Raw genomic sequence first — 20,121 nt, 5'->3', positions numbered from 1 at the left:
CGAGGGAAAAATTTACGGTAGAATAAAGCGTACCATGGAAAAATTTATAGGACCTGACGACGTTAGCCTTCCAATCATTTAGATAGGCCACATATTTTGTAGCCACGAGAAGAAGGGCTTGATAGATGTTTAATCGAACGGTCTCTGTTGTAGCGGTCCCAATAATATTGGGTCACATACCCGCTAGACACAATCAGGGGCTGCATCAAAGGCCTCGTCATGACTCGGCCTGCTACTCCCATCAAATATGCGCCTTTGTCGTGTTCATACCGCCAGCGTTGCTCGCGTTGCAACTTCTTCTTCATGCAATTGAAAGCTTTTTCGATTGGATTTAAATCAGGTGAATAGGCCGGTAAGTAAATTAATAAGACTCCCTTCTCTTTACATAACTCGTCGATCTTCCCGCCGTGGTGGATCTTGGCGTTGTCCAAAATGAGGACCGATTTGGGTGCAGGGTATGCATTCATAACCGGAAGCTGGAAAACAACATAAAGCAGAGATTAGATTAACTGATGACCCGTCTGTGACATCATAAAACACGACTGACCAGCTTCCGAGCTAGGAAAAGCTCAACATGTACTCGTTCTACTGGGCCTTTAACCACAGTCCCGGCGATCATCCCTTGCTCGCAGACGGCGGGAAGAATAGTCCAGTGGTCGTTTTCTTGGTACCGAGTGGCACAGACGGTTCGAGTGCCCGTTGGAGCCCAGCTCTTCTTCCTGGTAGCATCACGTCCCACCACGCCGGATTCGTCTACATAACGATGTGAGAAGATGAAACCAGTCAGAATGAGGATCACGTCAGCGGAAGTCAATGGCCAGCTCACCGATGAAGACCAAGTATTCCGCTGGAATATTTGCTATACGTCGTATAAACTTAACCCGCTCCGCCAAAGATTGCTTCTGGTGCACACCTCGAGTCACCAGTAAGGATAAACCAAGTCTTGTCTTGAGCGCGCGAGAAATCGTCGATCTACCGATATCGAGGCCGGTGATTTGATGGAGGCGTTTTTGAATCTCATCGAGATACAAATGAGGCGAGTGAGTTATAATATCTTTTAATACCAGAAGATGATCATCAGTTAGAGCGTGAGGTTGACCTCTTTGTCCGTAAGTTGCGGGATCGGCGATTACTCGATTGGTACGAATGTATAATGTCTTCCATCTGGCAAAAGAGTTGTAAGAAATCTTCGTCTTCAGCGTTCGGTTGATATGGGCGTGTGAGTGCCCTTCAATGGCCATTTGAATCGCTAAGGACTTGAGGTCCTCGGAGTAATGGCGAAAAGGCATGTTTCGAGGTCTTTGGAAGGTGAAATCGAGTGGTGAAATAGCAGACGGATGGAACGAGGAGGAAAGAAGACCTAGGATTGGGGAAATTGGGGTGGCCATCGTCGATAATGGGGTGGCCATCGTCGTGTTCCAGAGTTGTCAAATGAAGAACAGATGAACTAGGATGAGAGGAAGGAATTGACAGACCAGCCTCGACTAGAGACTTGGCATCTCTCTTTACATGTCACACTACTGGACAGCGCACGGACCCGGCCCTCCAGTCGAGTTTTTCAGAAATTTGGAAAATTTCCAAGATATCTGGGAACGACTGTACCTGTAAGGTACGAGAGTCGGAAAAGTGAGTGAGCGGCACTGGAGTAGCGAAACGTGTCTATGAGAAACAGCAGAAGCTCATGAAATGGTAAAATTGGCTTTAGCGTTATGAAGACGTAGAGCTTTGGAAAGAAGTAGAGGTTTCAACGGATTTGTTTAGTAGGGTGTCCGTCGGAATACAACCCGAGGGCTTCGAAGTAACCATCTTGTACAGCGCGAGTGGCGAATTCGATACCTTGGAGAGTGCCATCCGTGATGAGGTCTTCAGAAGAGTACTTGTGCTCCAGCGCGGCCGTGAGACGAGCGTAACGAAATAGTTCGCGCAGGGCTAACCGTTTAAGTGCTTTACGGGCTTCGCGGGGGTCTTCGACAACGGTAGGTGGCGAGTTGGAGGGTGGTGGCCCATAATGAGGCGTGCGGGGAAGGTCTTCGATTTGAACCTTGCTGGTGCTGGCGACTGGTTGAGGGCGAGGCCTAATTGAAGAATGCCCAACGTTAGCTGCGGAAAAGTGCGTAAAGACATACATTGTGCAGAACCTTACACTTCAGCGCGGCTTCGAGATGTGAGAAAAGGTGGAGGAATGTTTGTGGGGCGGCTGGATGTTTGGCAAACTGCCCGTGATTGGTCGCGTGCGAGCGTCTCGTCATGGAGATCTCCAAATAAGTCCGATAACTGTGAAGCGTTAACGGGTGTCGGGGACTTGTAAAGACTGTCGACACCTGGTTGCCGAGCAGTGGGTTGATTTGAATGCGCCGCGAGGTGGGAGAGGCGCTCATGTAGCAGTTGGGGTTGCGGTGCTTCGAACTGGAATTGTGTAGGAGGAGGGGGAGAAGGATAAGGCCACGAGGACGGCGCAGGTGTGGTGTGGCGATTCGACCTTGTTACGTCGCTATCGCCGACTTGCGTTTCAATTGGTGGAGGTGCCGGTGAAAATTGTGCAGGAGGATAGGTGTGAGTGTATTGGGCTTGTCGTACGTCCGAATAAGGGCTTAAAACACGGGATTCGTGGGTCGTGTAAACGGTCGACGATCGACTAACAGATCTTGCATGTGACACGTGAGAAATATGAGATTGTCGATGGTTGATTATCGCGTCGTGTGGTGGTGCGAAGGTAGCGTTGGATGTGGCAAGTGATAATGGATTAGTCAAGGGCGGCACTCTGGGAGGGTTCGGCATCTGTAACGGAGGTGGCATCGTTTCGATGGACAAAGGTTGGCCTGGCACACCGAGTTGGTGTGGTCCTGCGCCGTTCGTGGCGTTTGCGAGGACGTGAGGTGTGGGTAACGGGCAAGGTGGAGGTGGGTGGTTGTTAGGATGACCGTACGGTGGCGTGGAATGCTGAGCATGGGGATCGTAGAAGAGGCGGGCGACGTAGGAGTCGGATTCTCGCCGGTGGTGTTGAGGTACAGGGTGCTCAGATAGTTGCCGCTCTTGAATCGTGGTTTCGCCTGCTGGTTCGAGGTTTGGCATTTGCATTAGGATGCCTTCGGATTGGGAATGCCAATGGGGTGGGTACGGCGCTGGTGGACTAATGGCGTAACGAGCTTCGCTCGGAGGGACGCCAATCATGGAAGGTGTTCTAGCCATGCCGGAGGTGGACCGGTAGGGGACGGGGGGTGGTGCAGGTGAGACGGGGTTGCTGGATGTAGACGTACTGCCACTGTCTTTGTTAGGGATGACAACGAATTTGCTGATGGGAATTGTAATTTTCTGGGGTTCGAAGTTGGAGATCCCGTCGTCGACGTTCTGTAGGGTCGTCTCGCAAATGTTGAGCTTCTCTTGGCGGGCCAGGACATACATATGTTTGCAAGCCGATTTATGGGCAGCGAAGTGAGGGCATGTACAGTTGTTGACAGAGCCCATGCGTCCGCCCTCAGGCGGAGTTAAGACCAAACGGTACGTGGCCATCCGAGGCCTGGTGAAACTGGACATCGTGCGCTGCAGTTGTTGTAAGTACGAAGTCAATAATGAAGTGGGTTCACGGTGCTTACCTCCGTGGGTGATATTTTGTCTACGATAACACCTAGGCAGGCGATTTCCTTGTCGGTATAGCTGTCGGCGATGCCTTTGGCAACGTTTTGGAATTTGTTGGTGCGCTGTTGTCGAAATCCGAGAGTTGTAGTGAGAAAGAGTTGTCGATATTCAGGCTCGACGTCTTCGACCAAGATATGAATGACTATGTCGATCCGCGCCACTTTGGCGCGGCTGATGAAGTTGGTCTTGAAGACACGATGCCAAGATTCATTATAATTGTTTGTGTGAATGCCTTGAATGGGGACCAAACGTTGAGAGATCATGCAGTGTTCGAATTGAACGACCCACTGGTCTTGGAAGTACTGTACGAATGCGGGACATAGTTCTCGATAGTCCCGCTTGAATCGTTGCCATCTGTCCTGCCATTGTGTCGCGTTTATAACTTCCATAGCGTCCATGTGCATGTCGCGTGCCGGTTCTTCAGGCAGCTATTTCATGGATGGCCTCAGTATTGGTTTGGTTTCGAAATAAATGGATGTGACTCACGAGTTTATCGGCCTTCGCGCGGATGGCGCGTGATACATGAAACAGGCAGTAGTAGTGTTTGGGAGGTGTGCGGAAGGAGCGATATGTGTCGGCAATAGCCTTCTTATACGCCAACGCGCAGTCAGTCATAAAGGCGGTAGGTGCAAGTTGGAAGTCGTTCTTGAGCCATGTGAGGAAGGAAGTAATGGTAGTTCTAGGGAGGACTACGGTAAGCGTCTTGCAAAACGAAAGAGATCTTGGAATACTAACGCCATTTCGTCCGACGTAAAAAACCATGCGACGGGGATCCCACTCCCGGTAACAGGGTTACGGATCACTAGCGTGATGAAGGTGAGTTTGACCTTCCTCCAACCGGGGATTTCGATGCTCTGGCATACGTTGTGCGTAGAATCGAAACAGACTACGTCTCCGCCATGGCGGAGAAGTTGTTGACGCTGCCACGGGGAAAAGAATCCTACATGGATTCGATTGTGCGTGACGCGTATGTCGTTGTACACGTGCCATCCGCGTTCCGTGAGACGGTGGAGCCATGCTTGAATTGAGGCTAGAGGGCAGTTCGCTAGAGTGGCAATGCGGTTGGCACGCTTGCGAATACGGTTCCGTACATCGGAATACTTGATATTGAAGCCCTCTGGGACGGCGGTGAGGGCATCGCCTTCCTCCTAAGACGTTACAAGTGGCAATCAGTGTTTGCGTAGCAAGGTTTAAAAACCAGTTGTATGAGTCACTTACCGGAAATAAATCCGGGCAACGATTGAGGAGCTTAATGCTGGCATAAGATAATCCCGATACGACCTTGTCGTCCAACCACTGGCTGACAGCATCCGGGAGGCGTTTGTTACGCATGTCGGCCAAAGAGTATGGATTGTGATTTTCGTGTTGCCAAAACCATTCGAATTCGTAGTAGCCGTCAAGGGTTTTTCGAATGTAGAATTTTGCAGGACATCGCACTCGGTTACTTCCAGATGAATGGCGGGTGCGATCCGATTTGGTAACCTTTGTTTGGCGAGAAGGATTACCATTCGAGGTACAGAGGTAAGTTCGGGTCCAGTCGTGACGGCGTTTGGGGCCCGGCTTAGATGGGTTGGGTCCCGTTTGGCCTTCCAATACGCCGGTGAGAAGGTGGGCAACGCCGTTTGGCCGTTCGCCTTGGTAAGTCCAAGGCGAAGAAGACGTCATGGCAAAGGTGACGTGGTCAACGATGCCCGGTATTTGGGGAAGCGTGCACCTGAACACGGGGTCTGGGAAATGAGGTGGAGTCCTGGTGGTGTCACGGATGAAGCGGTTGGAAGAAGGGTTGAAGTCGAATCCAGGGGTGGGTGGGGCAAGGGCTACGAGTGGAAATGGGAGCCAATCATAGACATTGACTATGAGGGGGAACTGGTGGCGACTAGTACGAGTAGCCTTGGCGGCATTGGAGGAAAGCGGTGGAGTATCCTCAGTGAATTCGTAGCTCCCGTCGGGATGGGAGTTGGGCGTCTGTCTGGGTTTCGAAGGCCGCTGTGAGGCCATGTTGTCCTAATGCTTGCCGCCTTCGGCGGAACTAAGATGAAAGGGACGTTGAGGACGCGGCGGTGAGAGGAACCAAGTACCAACTCTCGTTTGCGACAAAGTCCTAAGTTCCCTCCTTTGTATCACCTCCTCCCCTGTGCACATTCAACTTCTGCTGTGCTAATTCACGCCTCTCGTCCAGCGTGGATGCGAATCCATTTGCAAACGCGCTTTCGCGAGGAATGGGTGGCAATGGCCCATTGACCTCTGTCTTACGGCCACATCCAGCGGAATGCGGCAACTCGTGCCGAGGAATTGCTCCTTGTGTTTTTGTCACAACGTCAGTACCATCCTTCTCCAGTTGCTCATTCTTGCCTTTACAGGATATGCTGAATCCGCTGTGATAGGGGAATCTGCGATTCCCTTGCAAAGTTGCCGGCCATTTACCAGCCATTTGCCATCGGACCTCGCGCCGTTGATTCACATCCGGCGCATTCCGTCACAAGACTCATTCAATCTTGTCAGTCCTTGCACCCGGTCCCTGTGCCTTCGGCACCACGGCCCTCCGAGTCCGGTACCTATTTACACTTATGCGGATATTCCTCGCAACTGCGGATTCGAGAATCACAAATTTCTAATTCGACACATGTCCTTTGCGGAGTTGGAAATTCTTGTCCATTTCAATTTCCAAATGTCAAACTCAGATTTCAAACTCTCAATCTCTCTGTGACAGTAGAGAGATTTCTCATAGTTGTAGCAGATCCTTCAGGTAGAATAACTTCAGGCGTCAGGGCTGATATCAATTCGAGGTCATCTGCCCCGATGTCCATTTGATATCGATTCGATATCAATTCGATATACAAATTGTCGATATCGATTTTATGTCGGTATCACCAGCCCTCACCGGCCCCAGCAGGTGTGAGGAACGCCAGAGCTCTGTCGACTGGCTGTCAGCGGAATCTAATCATCAGGTCTCGATATCGAACCGATCTCAACTCGGGATCAATCCGATATCAAAAATTTGGAGATCGGTTCGATATCAGGCCTGTCAAAGAGTTGACCCGTGGTGTACAGTCAACTCTGATATAACCGATACACTGTCAAAACCGATAATCTCGGCAAAACCGATAATTTTCGGCCATTTTTTTAAAATTTTCAGTGAAGTTGGCTCTGACAAAACCGATACTCCGTGAAAACTGATACAATTTTTTGGGTATCGGTTATATCAGAGTCGACTGTATCTAGTGAGAAAATCCACCTGAGAAAATCTCACAGAAGTACATACATACATTATGTTACAATCGGGCAGGTCAAGGCGCTCGGTCGGATTATGGGTTCATAGCTGCTCGTTTCCACGCTGCCACAAAAAAGTCGAACTTCTGACTTGCCCAGGAGGCTTGATGTGAAGATTTGATTCGTGGGCAGTAAAGCAATGAATCCGTTCGTGATGAGAGTACATACAAGTCAGAAAAAAACTGGGGGGACGAACGGACTTGAACAAATAATAAAGAGAGTTCACAGTGTTGACTATAAATCTAGATGTTGAGTAAATCGAAATATCCATCTTGTTGGATGTTGATCTGGCCGGGGAAACGTCGGCAATGGTCGAGATTGAAAACTGGGGCCTGCTCACAGCAAATCGACAGAATTCGGGGGTTCTTTGATCAACGGGGACGTGCTCAAAGTTACGAGCTTATAAATAGATAACAACTGCTTCGTTCACTATCAACATTATTTGTCAAAAAAGCTATCACGGCCTACTCCGAGGTCATGATTGCGGTGGCATATATGGGTATGTGTACACAATGTACCTCTGTGACATTTGTGTTGATATAGGCCTAGAGTGGTTCACAGATGCACTATCAGAGCTTCACCGAGCTCGAGCTGCGGTCGTGTTCCTCCTTCTGACATTGGTTGAATGAATCTTGAATATTGCATCTAATTATGATAAGTTTTACTCAGAACTATTGGTACATCTTGAATAATGGGTGAATAAGATATGAAGAGAAGAAGAAAGAAGGCAGAAAGGACCTATGATAGAAAGCCCACCACGATAAGAGGGTAAATGATATTTCTAAACTTCAATAAGAAACAAACTTCAGGCGCACAAAAAACGTAAAACAAAAGATGGTTTCAATGGATGGTCAACAGGCTTTTACTCCATTTGATAACTTCTGGATGTGCCATGACTTTATGAGGTTCAAATCTTAAAACCTGTAATCCTTCCAATGAAGTCGCTCTGGATAAAGCCACATAACTTTGTCCTGATAAAATCATCAAAGATCAGAACAAGTACTGCACAAGTTTAATTTTAGGAAAAGACAGCGCAAACCTTTTTCAAACACTTTGCCTAGATCCACCTTCACTCGGCTCAAGGTCTGACCTTGACTTTTATGGATTGACATTGCCCAAGCCAAGATCAATGGGAGCTAACAACGAAGTAGATTCGGGAAATATCAGTCTACGCGTCCACGTTTCATCCGATCAGATCATGCGGTTCGATTTATGGGTATCTCACCTGTACTCGTTTGGATTGTACCTCCCCTTCGGCATTCTCAACTTTGAATTCTGCATGTTCGACCATTGTTTTTTCTATACGACCAGTCGGCAATCTCCAAGCAACTACTGGAAAGCGATTCCGGGTACCAGTTGCGGCAGACGAGGCGGCGGATTTAATCGGCTGCTTTAAGCCTCGTGCCGTTTTGCCAGTCGACGATTCATCACAAGAATCTCCTTCACCTGCCGCGTTGGTAGTGCTACCAACCTCTTCGAAACTCTCCACCTTGCCTACTAATCCATTCACCAGCCAAGCTGGACCATCCTCGGAACTTTGATTTTTGATCATCATTACCTGAGCACCCACCTTCAAAACCAACTTATCGACGGCCATCATGTTATTAAGGTCTCTCGCGCGCTGCTCAGGGGTCCCTTTGCCCGAGTCGAGGGATATATACGTCACAGTTTCGGCATTGAGAGCAGTAAGTCTACCCAAGTTCGATTTTTCAACCTCGTGGCGAGTTGGATAAAGCTCAGTCGGCATGATCCCATCATCATACTTGATTTCTCGTGACAGTGCACGAAATTTTTGAATTGAAGAGCTCGAAAGGGTTCCCATTCGCATCTCGTTCAACATATCCACAAATGCTAGTAGTCGATGATTATATGTCAGAGTCAGAGATGAACCACAGAGCGGTGTATCAATTATATGAGGCTCACTTGAATCCTTCTGTCGAAACACCTGCGTGAGATTAACAGTGTGGGAGATACATTCCTTCCAACGTTTGGCGTTAAATGCAAAAGATGCATTGCCCTTAGAAACCGGTGGAAGTTGGAAAAAGTCTCCAGCAATGACAAGCTGTGTCAACGAGACCTTAGTCAGTGAACGCGGCCCTGAGCTAGCATATCAAAGCCTTTTAAAAACAAACTTGGATCCCTCCAAAAGGCTTGTCTGAGCGCTTCATCTTTTGAGCTACGTAAGCAAGTTTGTCAAACAGATCACCGTCGACCATCGATACTGTGAAGATAAAGATCAGTTTTGATTGACAAGTTTCCATCACAAGGCCACTTGTATATGAAGCTTACTTTCGTCAATTATCAACACCCTTGTACGTGTCCATCTCGAGACCGCTTTCTTGTTCTTTCTGACCTTGGAGACCAGTAGATCGGGCGATTCTATAGCAATTCCAATGCCAGCAAAAGAATGTATGGTAGTCCCACCAATCGCACAAGCTGCCATACCGGTTGATGCCGTCACAACTACCGCATCGGCTTTACTTTTGTAATTCAGCTTGAGGGCGGCTATAATATGACGAAGAAGTACAGATTTCCCTGTACCCGCAGAACCGGTGAAGAAGACGGATTCTCCTTTCAAGACTTGATCAAGGACAGCTTGTTGTTCTTTTGAAAGAGAGACCTGGAGTCGGATATTCAAATCAATGTGAGGAGAGCAAAAATAGAAAGAAGCTTGTTCTTACTTTGGCCGAAATGCTAAGCTTGGGATTTCCCAGTTGGCTCGTCCCCATAGACATAGGGACGCGAGAAGCTCCAGCCAACTTTTTGGCATTAGGACCTCCGACATCCCATGGGAAGTCACGTTTGGCGGTCGGTTTAGGTTTGTTAGGTGCCCGCTGAGCAATCGTCTGCATGACTGTACTGTTGGCTTGAAATCCAGTTTTTGTGCGAATGGCTGTTTTTGAAGTAGACGATGTGCTAGAGTTTGGTTTGTCGTGGGTTGCATTTGATTTGGTGGGATTCTGATACGGCATATTCACGCTGGCCTTTGGTTTGGGTTTGGGCGGCGAAGATGGAGGCCACTCAGATTCATTTGCTTGCCAAGAAGGTTGAGATGATGACATGATACGATTTTGTGAAGACGGTGGGGAATGATTGACATTCAATGTAGGCGTTGACCATTTGCGTTGTAATGATGAGACCGTCCCTGAAGTGCGCTTTTGAACAGCTTCGTTTGCACTGGGCGGAGCCAATGTGCGATTCTGTATGTTGGATGGTCGAAGTGGATTCATGATCTCGGTAAATTTCTATCAAGATATCGAGGGTGTTGAAGTGAGATGGTCAGGAAGCGATGGAGACTGAGACACGACGACGATGAGTTGGATTTGATTCTTTCGAGTTTTGGCAAACAAAAACGCGCTTGAGTATAAGTCTATCACGTGACACGGAGTACAAGAACCTCTTAAAACACATGAAACTTATTTATCAGGGAAAGTTTATTTATCAGGATTCCGGGTGCCCATCACTCTTTGCTTCTTTCCTTTTGGCCGCTGAGGAAGAGAACCACCCACATCCCTTAGAGCAAGATAAAAGGGTTGACAGTAAAGCATTTGCGACAAGTTCATGAGATAATATAAAGAGTTGATCATATCTGTTCTTCCCAATCTCTGTCCATCTCAATGAAAGTGTTCCACATTTCTGAGAGCTCAATCTAATTCCTCTGGCCAAGGCTGATCAAGAAAATACCCTGATAAATTTCTGGAATTATTGCATCCAAAGGGACTACATAAGATCACCTCAAGAGTGACACCTTTTCAGTGAAGCTTGAAGTTAAAGCATTGTTTTGGACTCCTGTCATGTTTGACCAGATGCCTTGGGGGAACTTGGCCTCTTCAGATTTTTGATATTGATGATCGTGCCAGTTGATCGTCGCATGGTTAGTGTTGATCCTGGCCAAATATTGCTGAAAGACGCAAATTTGCAATTGGCATCACACGAAACATTCCGATTAGTCGTAAGTCCCTCCTCCGCAAGCTCCGAAGGACGCGCGCGCTCTGAGGAGGAACGTTAATTTAGCAATTTGCATGGGGTGAATTTAGCTAACAAGATTTTCACTATGTGCTTTTGAAAATGGATTGTAGGGTCTAGGGTACCTCTCCACTTCACTGTATACATGTACTGCATTTTGACCCCATATTGAGTTGAACACTACCACAGTCTTGAACAAGTTTACCACCTGAACACTCAAGTGATCAACAACATTTATTTTGGACTAAATGATTGAAATTTAAGATTTGATGACTTTACAAAGCAAACGATTAAAACTGAATAACCTACAAAATCACTTTTGCTGTACAACAACAAACAAACAAACGATTGAAAAAAAATGTGGAAAAGATAAAAACTATAGAAAAGATAGAAAAGATACTAAATAGATTCTTTGGGCAGCTGATAAGATTATGTTTTTGTTTTTGTAAAATGTACTACATATCCTACAAACTAAAGATACGTTCTCACCTGTATACAATTCAAAAAAACACTCAACTTCTGATAAATGATGTCTACTTTCAAACAGTTTGTTGATGAGATAATAAATCAAATAAGTTTCCATTATAAACTCCATCAATCTCTTCTTTACGAACAGAAAGGTTAAATCGCCTATTATAACCAAACCAAATTAGTTTGATCCTGGATTTGTTTTGGAGTCTTAAAATGTGAACAAGACTCACCAAGTTAAACTCATAACCACCATCCATCCCAATACGACTTTCATGAATCTGATGGGATCTATTTTGACACAAAAAAGGCGTTCGAAGATGAGTCTTGGAAGATGAGAAAGAGGATGAGGCAAAATGACTGACCTTTCAGGTCACCAAGGTGGTTGAAGACTCTCAATGGACTGATAACTTCATCGGAGTGGTGAGAGCGAGATTCACTCTTACCATGATCTTCAAAGAAAGGTTGGTTTTCTTTTTTTGAGTCAAGCTAATCATTCGAAACAAGAGCATTGTAAACAAGAGCACATCAGTTTCCAGAAAAATCTTGTGTTTTGGGTGGGCTAGAGAAAGTGTAGAAAACATCTCTCACCCCACTAAACCCAGCCACTTCAATAGGTATCATAAACCTACCACGCCCAACTCCAAAAAAAGGCCACATCAATATGTGAACCCAGAAGGTTATCAATCCGGCGCTGATAGGATTGAATCCGAGTTGACGGATAGTACTGAAACTATCGTTGGGATCAAAAATCCCATCTCCATCTCGATCAAAGTATGACAAGTACATCCAAACAAGACTTGGTTTTGAGTCCGAGCCTGTATCGGATCTTGATCCTGACTGATCATCAGGCTTGACTTTGCGATGAGCTGTTTCTGATAATTGACGCCAGGATCGCTCGGCGTGTTGAAACCCTTCGGTCTTTTCGGTAGGCGTTTGATGTTCGCTGGTTGAAGACTTTTGCGTGGTTCCTTTGTGAGGATCTCTATTGTCAGGTTCGCGATCCGAGAGTTCTGGAATTGAGCTTGGTGCTTCACTTATAGAGCTCGGGCTAAGTTTCGGCGTATCCCCAGTTGAAGATCCCGTTAATCCGTGCTCAACGTGTGACTCGGAGGTAGTGCTCAGGTCCTCGTGTTTCGAGTGTTGCTTCGTGGATGAATGCGCAGATTGATGAGAGTCAGGTGGTCTCGACTTGGTCTCTTCCGCCGAGAGATTTTCGGCAGTTTGAGGATTTTCCAAAGCCTTGGAGTCACTTTGAGGATGCTGCTGAGGATCGTGCACGGAGGATGTCTTCTTCTGACGACTTTGAGGAGGAGTCGGATGCGATCCTTTCGTATCGTCGTCTTGAACAACTCCGCCAGATGGGCTTCGTTCAGCGTCTCGAATGGAACTGGAGTCCGCTCCATGGTTTGGCTCAGAGGAAATAGAGCCCTCTTGGTTGGAGCTAGATTCCTGTTCGGGTTTAGATTCACGAGAGGCCTTCTTCTGTCTTGTATTAGAGTCGTCTTGAGTCGAGCTGGCTACTTTATGATCAGTGTCCACATGCGCTTTTTTCTTCTTCTTCGACTTTTGAGTGTGGCTTTGAGGAGGTTTTTGATCCGAATCTTTTGTATCAGTCGCATTCTCTTCGTTTGCTTCGTGAACTTGTTCTTGATTTGCGTTCTCATAAGTAGAATTAAGCTTCAAAACGCGAACCCCATCTGAAGGAGTTTTAGGCTGAAACAAAGCAGAACAGAAGGATACGCGTGAGTTTACGGAAATGAGAGCGAGAAAAGGTAGGAAGAGAGATTCATACCTTGGTCTTGGGCGATTGAGGATGATGATTTTCCTTTGGATCGTGAAGTGTAGGTGTGTAGTTCAAGGGAGGATCGAGAACACCATCTTTTCGGACGATCTGATCTATAGGTGGTTGTTTAGCTTTTTCGGCGAAACTTTGATCCATGTTATGATTAGGAAGGGCAGTAGGAGCTGAATGTGGAATGATAGGAGAGGAAGTAAGACTAGTATTGATTGAATCTGAATCTCGATCGTCTGCTGGTTCTGGAGTAGCAGTAGAAGATGGTAAAGAAGGGAAATTATGATCTGATGGTAAAGGAGGTGATGAAGTCGATTGAGAGGATTTTTGTAGATTACGCTTTGAGTGTTTCTTTTTGGATGGCATGATGATGGTTATTGGAAAAGTAGTATCTAGAGGATGTTACTTTGCTTGATGAGAGATTCTTAGAAATCAAACAAGTCGAAGTGAAGTTCATCAACCGGTCAAGAGTTGAGCAGACCTTAAAAATGTAAAATCAATCAGATTAAAGAAAATTAAAGAAAATTAAAATTCATCCAGAGGGAAGATGATGACCTCATCATGATCGACTCTTGTGTCAAAAAAACGCGCTCAGACTGATCTTCAGATTGGTATGTACAACTTACAAAGTTCTAGTCTGTTATGCACTAGTGAGCTTCACGTCTTCACTTATCTCGTCTTCTCAAGTTTGAGGTTGGTGTTCAAGTTTGACTTTAAATTCAATCAATCAATAGTAATAGGTGCTTTCTTCTGCCTGACGTCTGATTTCTTGATTCTCGTCAGGCTCATCATACGATGACCTATTGACTGTGACTCGCGCTGCAGTGCACGACGCGACGCCTGTCCTAAGCCATACCCATAACCCAAATGGCTGATATGTAGCTCGATCGAATATGTGAAGACCTCCATGAAGATCGCAGCAGCAACGTTTATATCAGATGTCAAGCAAGAGATATTTGATAGTAGACACTCTAAGATCAGCTTCCTATCTCCATTTTGACTGAGTGTTTTCCTCATAGCTCAGGGTCTAAGGTGCTGACAGTGATTACATCAAAATACGACGTTTTATCTGCATCCTCAAAGAACGATCTTCAGTTGAGCTTCAAGGTAACCCAACTTCAGAATGGACATCCTATTTGCACACACAGAATTTCAAGGACATGTGAAAACTTGGACAGCATTGAATCATGCTATTTAGAGCAAACTCTTATGAGTTTCCTGCCATTTTCTAATGCATAGAGTTAGACGTGATTCAAAAAGCTAAACTTGATACACGACGTGTCCAACTTTTATCAAATAGATCATCATCATCACTTTCCAGGGTAGAGGGGAAAATTTGACCCTATGATAGCCTATATGGTCAAATGATCTTTCTTTTCTGGTTTTCTTTTGCATATAATCTTTGAAGCGGCAACTAGCAAAACCTTCTTTGTGCGGGAGGTCATTCCTGAAGGAACTGGAGCACCTGTTTTTGAATCTTTTGAAGCAGTCAGTTTCAGTTAGAACGTGTGTTGTCTTTCTACCTCACAAAAGTCTCTGGCACGTAGTTGTTATTGCATCACATTTTTGCTCGATGCATCCGATGTTTCTTCCAAAATGAATCCAATAACATGAATTCCACGCGTATAGAATGACAAGATTCGTCGAGGGTGGATAGGATTGTGAAAAAAACATTTCAAGTTATATATACGAGCAACTTTGTTAGGATAAGAAGTCTTAGACACGATACTTTTTAAGAAGCGTCAATCGTAGCGTGAAAACAGGCTGAAATGAACTGCAGCTGATACAACTTCACAGCGGTGAACACAAATGATGAGCTTTAAGGATACTATCAGTGTTAAGAGTGCAGGCAGACTTGGGGCGCAGTTAAAGGGACTGACTCAGAGACAGCCAAATAACCATCTGACTTGACGCAAGTCTTTGGGTGCGATCCTGGCCCATCTGGGACTTTCTCAAGCTAAACCAAGAATATAATTTTGCAAGACTGAGGTTTCAAAAAGATTGAAATTTTGTTTCCCATGAAGAAGGCGACATTTTGCAAGGATTATCTTTCATAGGAGGAGAATATTGTAAATGGGCATTAACAAAATTCCTCCCTAAATCTTCCCCCTACTTACGTACAAGTACTTTCCTTCAGGCTTGTTGTTAGTTCGAGGTGTTAGCAACCGACAGGCGCCAACGAAATAGAAAAAATCGGTCAGGGAGACCAATTTAGTGTCCAAGACTGGATCAGGAGATGGAGAAGAAACCACACTCAATCAACTCTCCTTGATTCCAGACTCATTTATTGCTGTTACCCTGCTGGTGGGCCTCCGTTCACCAGACTCTTTGATTGTGAGGTTTGATCAGGCTTATTACTTGTCGGAATATTTGTCCATCATCCTCCTAGGGTGAAAATTCAAAGTGCTTTTTTAAAAGACGCCAGAGGTCGGTAAGTATCAATCCAAGACTTTGACAAACTACGAGGAGAGCAGACATTGATTCCTCAACCAGATGGTAGGAGATCTCAAATACATGATCTATACTCAGAGTGACACTGGTCTCTGATATCCGCATGAGGCTTCCCCTCAAATTCTGTCAACGAAGCAACCTGTGATTATAAAATGATCAAGAAATTCAAACCACAAAACGTCCGCCTGGGCCACTTAAACGCTTCTCAAAAGTGGACGTTGCATGCATCTCCAGGCTGCCAATGTCGTCCTACTTAAAATACAATTTTTTGGTCAACCGTAACGTTACGAGACACCGCGCCTGATTACTAGCCACTATATCATCATAGTTCTTGCTACGTTTATACAATTTCAATATTCAGGATCCTCGAGACCAAGTTTACATATAGTCAGCATTGAAAAAGAAACTTTATAATTTTCTGGAGGATTTTGAGATAAATTTGAAGTCAATCTTCAAGATGGTCAAGATCAAATCGCCGACAGTCTTCTAAGCACTTGTTTTCTTATTGAATCATTCCGATGTCATTGCTGTTCTGATTCTACCTTCAATTCCACCGGCGAGTGCGCCAATTTTGCCCGAGGTCTATCATGCAGGCTTGACACATAGAAAGATATTGGGAAAGGGGGTCAAAGCTGAACAAGTCAGTCAAGAGTTGGGACCCACAATCACAAGCCCTCCACCTACACAGTTCATCAATAGAAGATATCCAAATGAAGCCCAACATCGAAGGATTGAACATGCATTGATCAACCAACAGACTGGATTGTCCTATCGAGTAGATACTGATGGTAAATTGACTGTGCGACCCAACTTATTTCTGTGGGAAGATGGAATTCCGCGATGAGGACGGAGCCCTATTACACAAAACTTCCTGTTGTCACACCGCGGGAATCATTAAGTGTGAAACCTGATTGAGCAAAGTCGCGGTGTTCGGGTCCGCGACTTTCTTCAATTGCGGATCTTGTTTGCCATAGGTTTGCTATAGGTTTGCTAGCTTGCATCAAGCTGCCCTTGAGTTGTCCGCCTGAGCTGCAGTCCATGTTATGCATGTTTTTCCTTTCAATATCCTCAGACCACTCAAGATCATGTATGAGTCATGAGCTTTATCATGTATATGTTACAAGAGTCTAGACATATGGTACCTCCATTAGTCCATACTACAGCCTGAGTGGATGACTATGTAGAGGCCAGCTCAAGACGAGCTTGCAAACCTATGGCAAACCCATGGCAAACAAGATCCGTGATTGAAGGAAGTCGCGGACCCGGACACCGCGACTTTGCTCAATCTGGTTTCACACTTAATGATTCCCGCGGTGTCATTGTAATAGGTCATTTTTAGGGATCAGGGCTTACAACTCTGTTGAATGGCTCTTGGGCTGCTGTATCACTTGTTGTTCTGAGGGACTGCTCGGGTGCTGCTGCACAAAAAATTCAAATGCGCGGGGAACGTAGATCTTAGTTTGTTATAGAATTCACATGCAAATATTGATTATAGAAACAAAACTGTTCAAAGGCAGTCAGATGAAAGAAGTCATCAACGAGACTGCTAGGGTGATTCATGCCATTCAATCATATTTGATTTTATTTATGATGTAATCTTGAATATGCTTGAGAATATAAATAGAGATGAAAATATATATGAGAAGAATGTTTCATCAGAAAAAGTGGGTTTTACCTCAGTTTTAACTCACATAGAGGGGATTTAACCCTGTATTGGAGATTTTTGTGTAGTTTTGCCCTTTTTTGGTTTTGCACCTGTGCATTCTTGAACTGGAAATTTGGTTATCTCACATTGTCACCTTGGAGCATCCTACATTCTGCATTCACATGATTCATCATTCTCACTCACATCTGTCCCCTGGGGCTAAAAGACCAACACTTGGCAAATTGAGTCTTGGAAATATATGGCTAGATTTCCCTGAAAAAGTTGGGTGAGAGTTTTTGCCGCGGTTCTTAGCCATATGAAATATCCTCTTTGGATTGTACTGCCTCTGATTTGGGACAGAGACCCTTGCACCCAAGGCCCACATATTGGATTTAAGAAGCTAGGGCTCTACATGACTGAATTCATCATGGTCTGTGTTTATGCACTATGGCACCTCCTTACTGGGAATTCTTGCACTACTGTCAACAGAACTATTGACAGATGAACCTCACACTCCATTACAATGAGCTATGTCCTGTTTGTATTTGAGTGGTGTAATATTTGAAGCCTGACAAGAGCTTTACAACACCTGAGAAGCAATAATCTACCAATATGTAACTAGTAGAAGTTGTCTAAGACTACCCACTTGAAAGGAATTGGCACAAGGGCACTTGCTCATGACCGCTTTGTGATAACAGAGAAAAAGCCACCAGAGGAACAAGCCTGGCTTGCAGCGCTACGTAGCGCTACTAGCCAGGAAAATGATAATGTAGTGTGGGAACATAACCACCATGCTTAATAGTTTTAACGGTGGCACGAAAAAAATTGGTCAAAAATCTTAGAAGCGCAGTTAAATTGTGTTGCGCTTCTCAGCGCTACAAGCAAAAAAGTAGGTTTTTTTGAAATTCTTGAGAAGAGATAAAAGATAAAGAAAAACCAAAACAATAGTCTAAACAAGTGTAAAGGAAAGATGAAGAAACGATTTGAGAAAGTCTTAGAACACGGTCTAAGTTGGGGGAAACAAACAGGTTCAGAGCCTAATCTTGGGTCTAACAAAGATAATGACTTCCCAGTCTTCTTTTCATAGATAAGGAAAGTAAGTACCTAAGTTGGGGGAAACAAACAGGTTCAGAGCCTAATCTTGGGTCTAACAAAGATAATGACTGGGACTAGAGTAAGATAACATAAATCAGAAGAGGTCACAAAGATCAAGAAAAAAGAATAAAGAAATGAGTTGACTTACAGTCTTCTTTTCATAGATGAGGAAAAGAAGACTGATGAAGGTTGTTGTATATATATGTAAGAAGATTGGGGTGATTCTGCTATAAGCATAATCTAGACTTGTATGCTTGTGTTGATTGAATCTCAACACAATTTCAAGGAGTGTCAAGAAACAAAAACAAATCAAACAGAAAATAAAAAATAAAAAACATATTTTGATTAGAAAAACTCAAACACAAGACTTGTGAACTTTCTTTGAGATTGCTTTCTTTTCTTGCCAACCTCAGCATAATCACCAGTTAGAGGGACACCTTCCCCCATCCATATTTTACTACACACCAAAACCTCAGTCATGCCTGGCTGACCCACCTTGCTTGTTGGTACAAACTTGTCCAGCAACAGAGAACAAACGCTGTGGTAATCAATCTATGAGACCGATCAACAGAATTGAATTTTAAATTACATCAATTATATTACATGTATTTTATTTTTAAATCATCAATTTATATTAAAAAACACATTAATATCAGTATAAACTATTAACAAATGGATTCCAAAGAGAAAAGAAAGAAAAACCATAAGAAAAACTCAAAAATATAGGTATACGGGCTTAGAAATGATATTTAGGGTAGTAATATTAGGTTTATGGGTTTTGTGAAGTTAGAATATGAAAGAACAACATTATATTATACAGTAACCACTTTAATCTTGATGGTTGATAAGGAGGAATAAAATTTATCAAGAAAATGGTACTTTTTTGAAGTTACAAGGGTTTTGTGGATAGTTTACATATGTAATGGTGGTATTAGTCATATTCAAGGTTGCCAAGAGGATTTTACGGGATTCTTAGGGTTATAGATGATGATGTAATATTACATGAGCAAGGAAGAAGAAGTTGCAGCTGTGTAAAGGGGTGAAAAGTGGTGAACTTTGTCAAGCATGGAGGTTGTTAGCTTATTGCATATGTCAAATGATGTCAGAATAGGATGGTAGATGGCAAATTTAACACAGAAGAGGCGATTACATAATGTACAAACTTTAAACCATTGGTAACAGAGGCGTGTGTCAGGATTTATGGGGGAAATAAGAAACTGGTGTGAATTTCAAATCTTACACTTACATGCATACATGGAACAACATTTACATACAAAAACCTTAACTTCACAACTCAATAACTCATTCATTACTCTTCACAAACACCTTATATGATGCCAATTATTGATCAGTATCACAAGCTCTACAATATTTACTTTAGTAGTCTAAAATTGGACATCATTTGAAAAACCCCGTAATCTCAAAAATAGGTTTTCAGCTAGTTTACAAGGAAACAATCACCTGTATTCATCATAAGAAGTGCTGTAAATCATTCAACTATGTCATTGATCACTTTTGGCTGTGTAAATTACATCCTGCATTAAAAACAATGTTGCTACATTGCGTCATCATATGGGTTTTAGGGGTTTTTGGTCAAAGTTGATTGGTTTTTGAGGCTGTTGACTATTGTAAGAGCCGTAACACATTAGTATTGTCAGCCCTGAGTACATATACATGTAACCAAAACTAAACTGTAACATTAAAAACATTATGTATAAAATTAATTACATGTTACATACTGAGCTTAGACTGTATGTAACATGTAATACAATGTACCAAAACACTTATTACATAT

The 20,121-nt window shown here is 44.2% G+C and overlaps 2 protein-coding genes across 2 annotated transcripts; both read right to left on the bottom strand.

Annotated features, from left to right (window-relative positions):
* Positions 1-9,166: 9,166 nt before the first annotated feature.
* Positions 9,167-10,136, bottom strand: MELLADRAFT_63926 (uncharacterized protein; the record flags this gene model as incomplete). The annotated part of the gene is made up of 2 exons (XM_007410958.1): positions 9,167-9,526; positions 9,588-10,136. The coding sequence occupies 2 exons, from the start codon at positions 10,134-10,136 to the stop codon at positions 9,167-9,169; spliced, it is 909 nt and encodes a 302-aa protein (XP_007411020.1).
* A 953-nt stretch (positions 10,137-11,089) lies between these two features.
* On the bottom strand, positions 11,090-13,569 carry MELLADRAFT_78029 (uncharacterized protein; the record flags this gene model as incomplete). The annotated part of the gene is made up of 5 exons (XM_007410957.1): positions 11,090-11,502; positions 11,574-11,631; positions 11,706-11,829; positions 11,932-13,056; positions 13,136-13,569. The coding sequence occupies 5 exons, from the start codon at positions 13,499-13,501 to the stop codon at positions 11,412-11,414; spliced, it is 1,764 nt and encodes a 587-aa protein (XP_007411019.1).
* Positions 13,570-20,121: the final 6,552 nt, after the last annotated feature.

Source organism: Melampsora larici-populina (genome assembly GCF_000204055.1).
Source record: "Melampsora larici-populina 98AG31 unplaced genomic scaffold MELLAscaffold_23, whole genome shotgun sequence".
NCBI lineage: Eukaryota > Fungi > Basidiomycota > Pucciniomycetes > Pucciniales > Melampsoraceae > Melampsora > Melampsora laricis-populina.
Note: the sequence above shows the minus strand (reverse complement) of the source record. Positions and strands in the feature narration are given on the sequence as shown.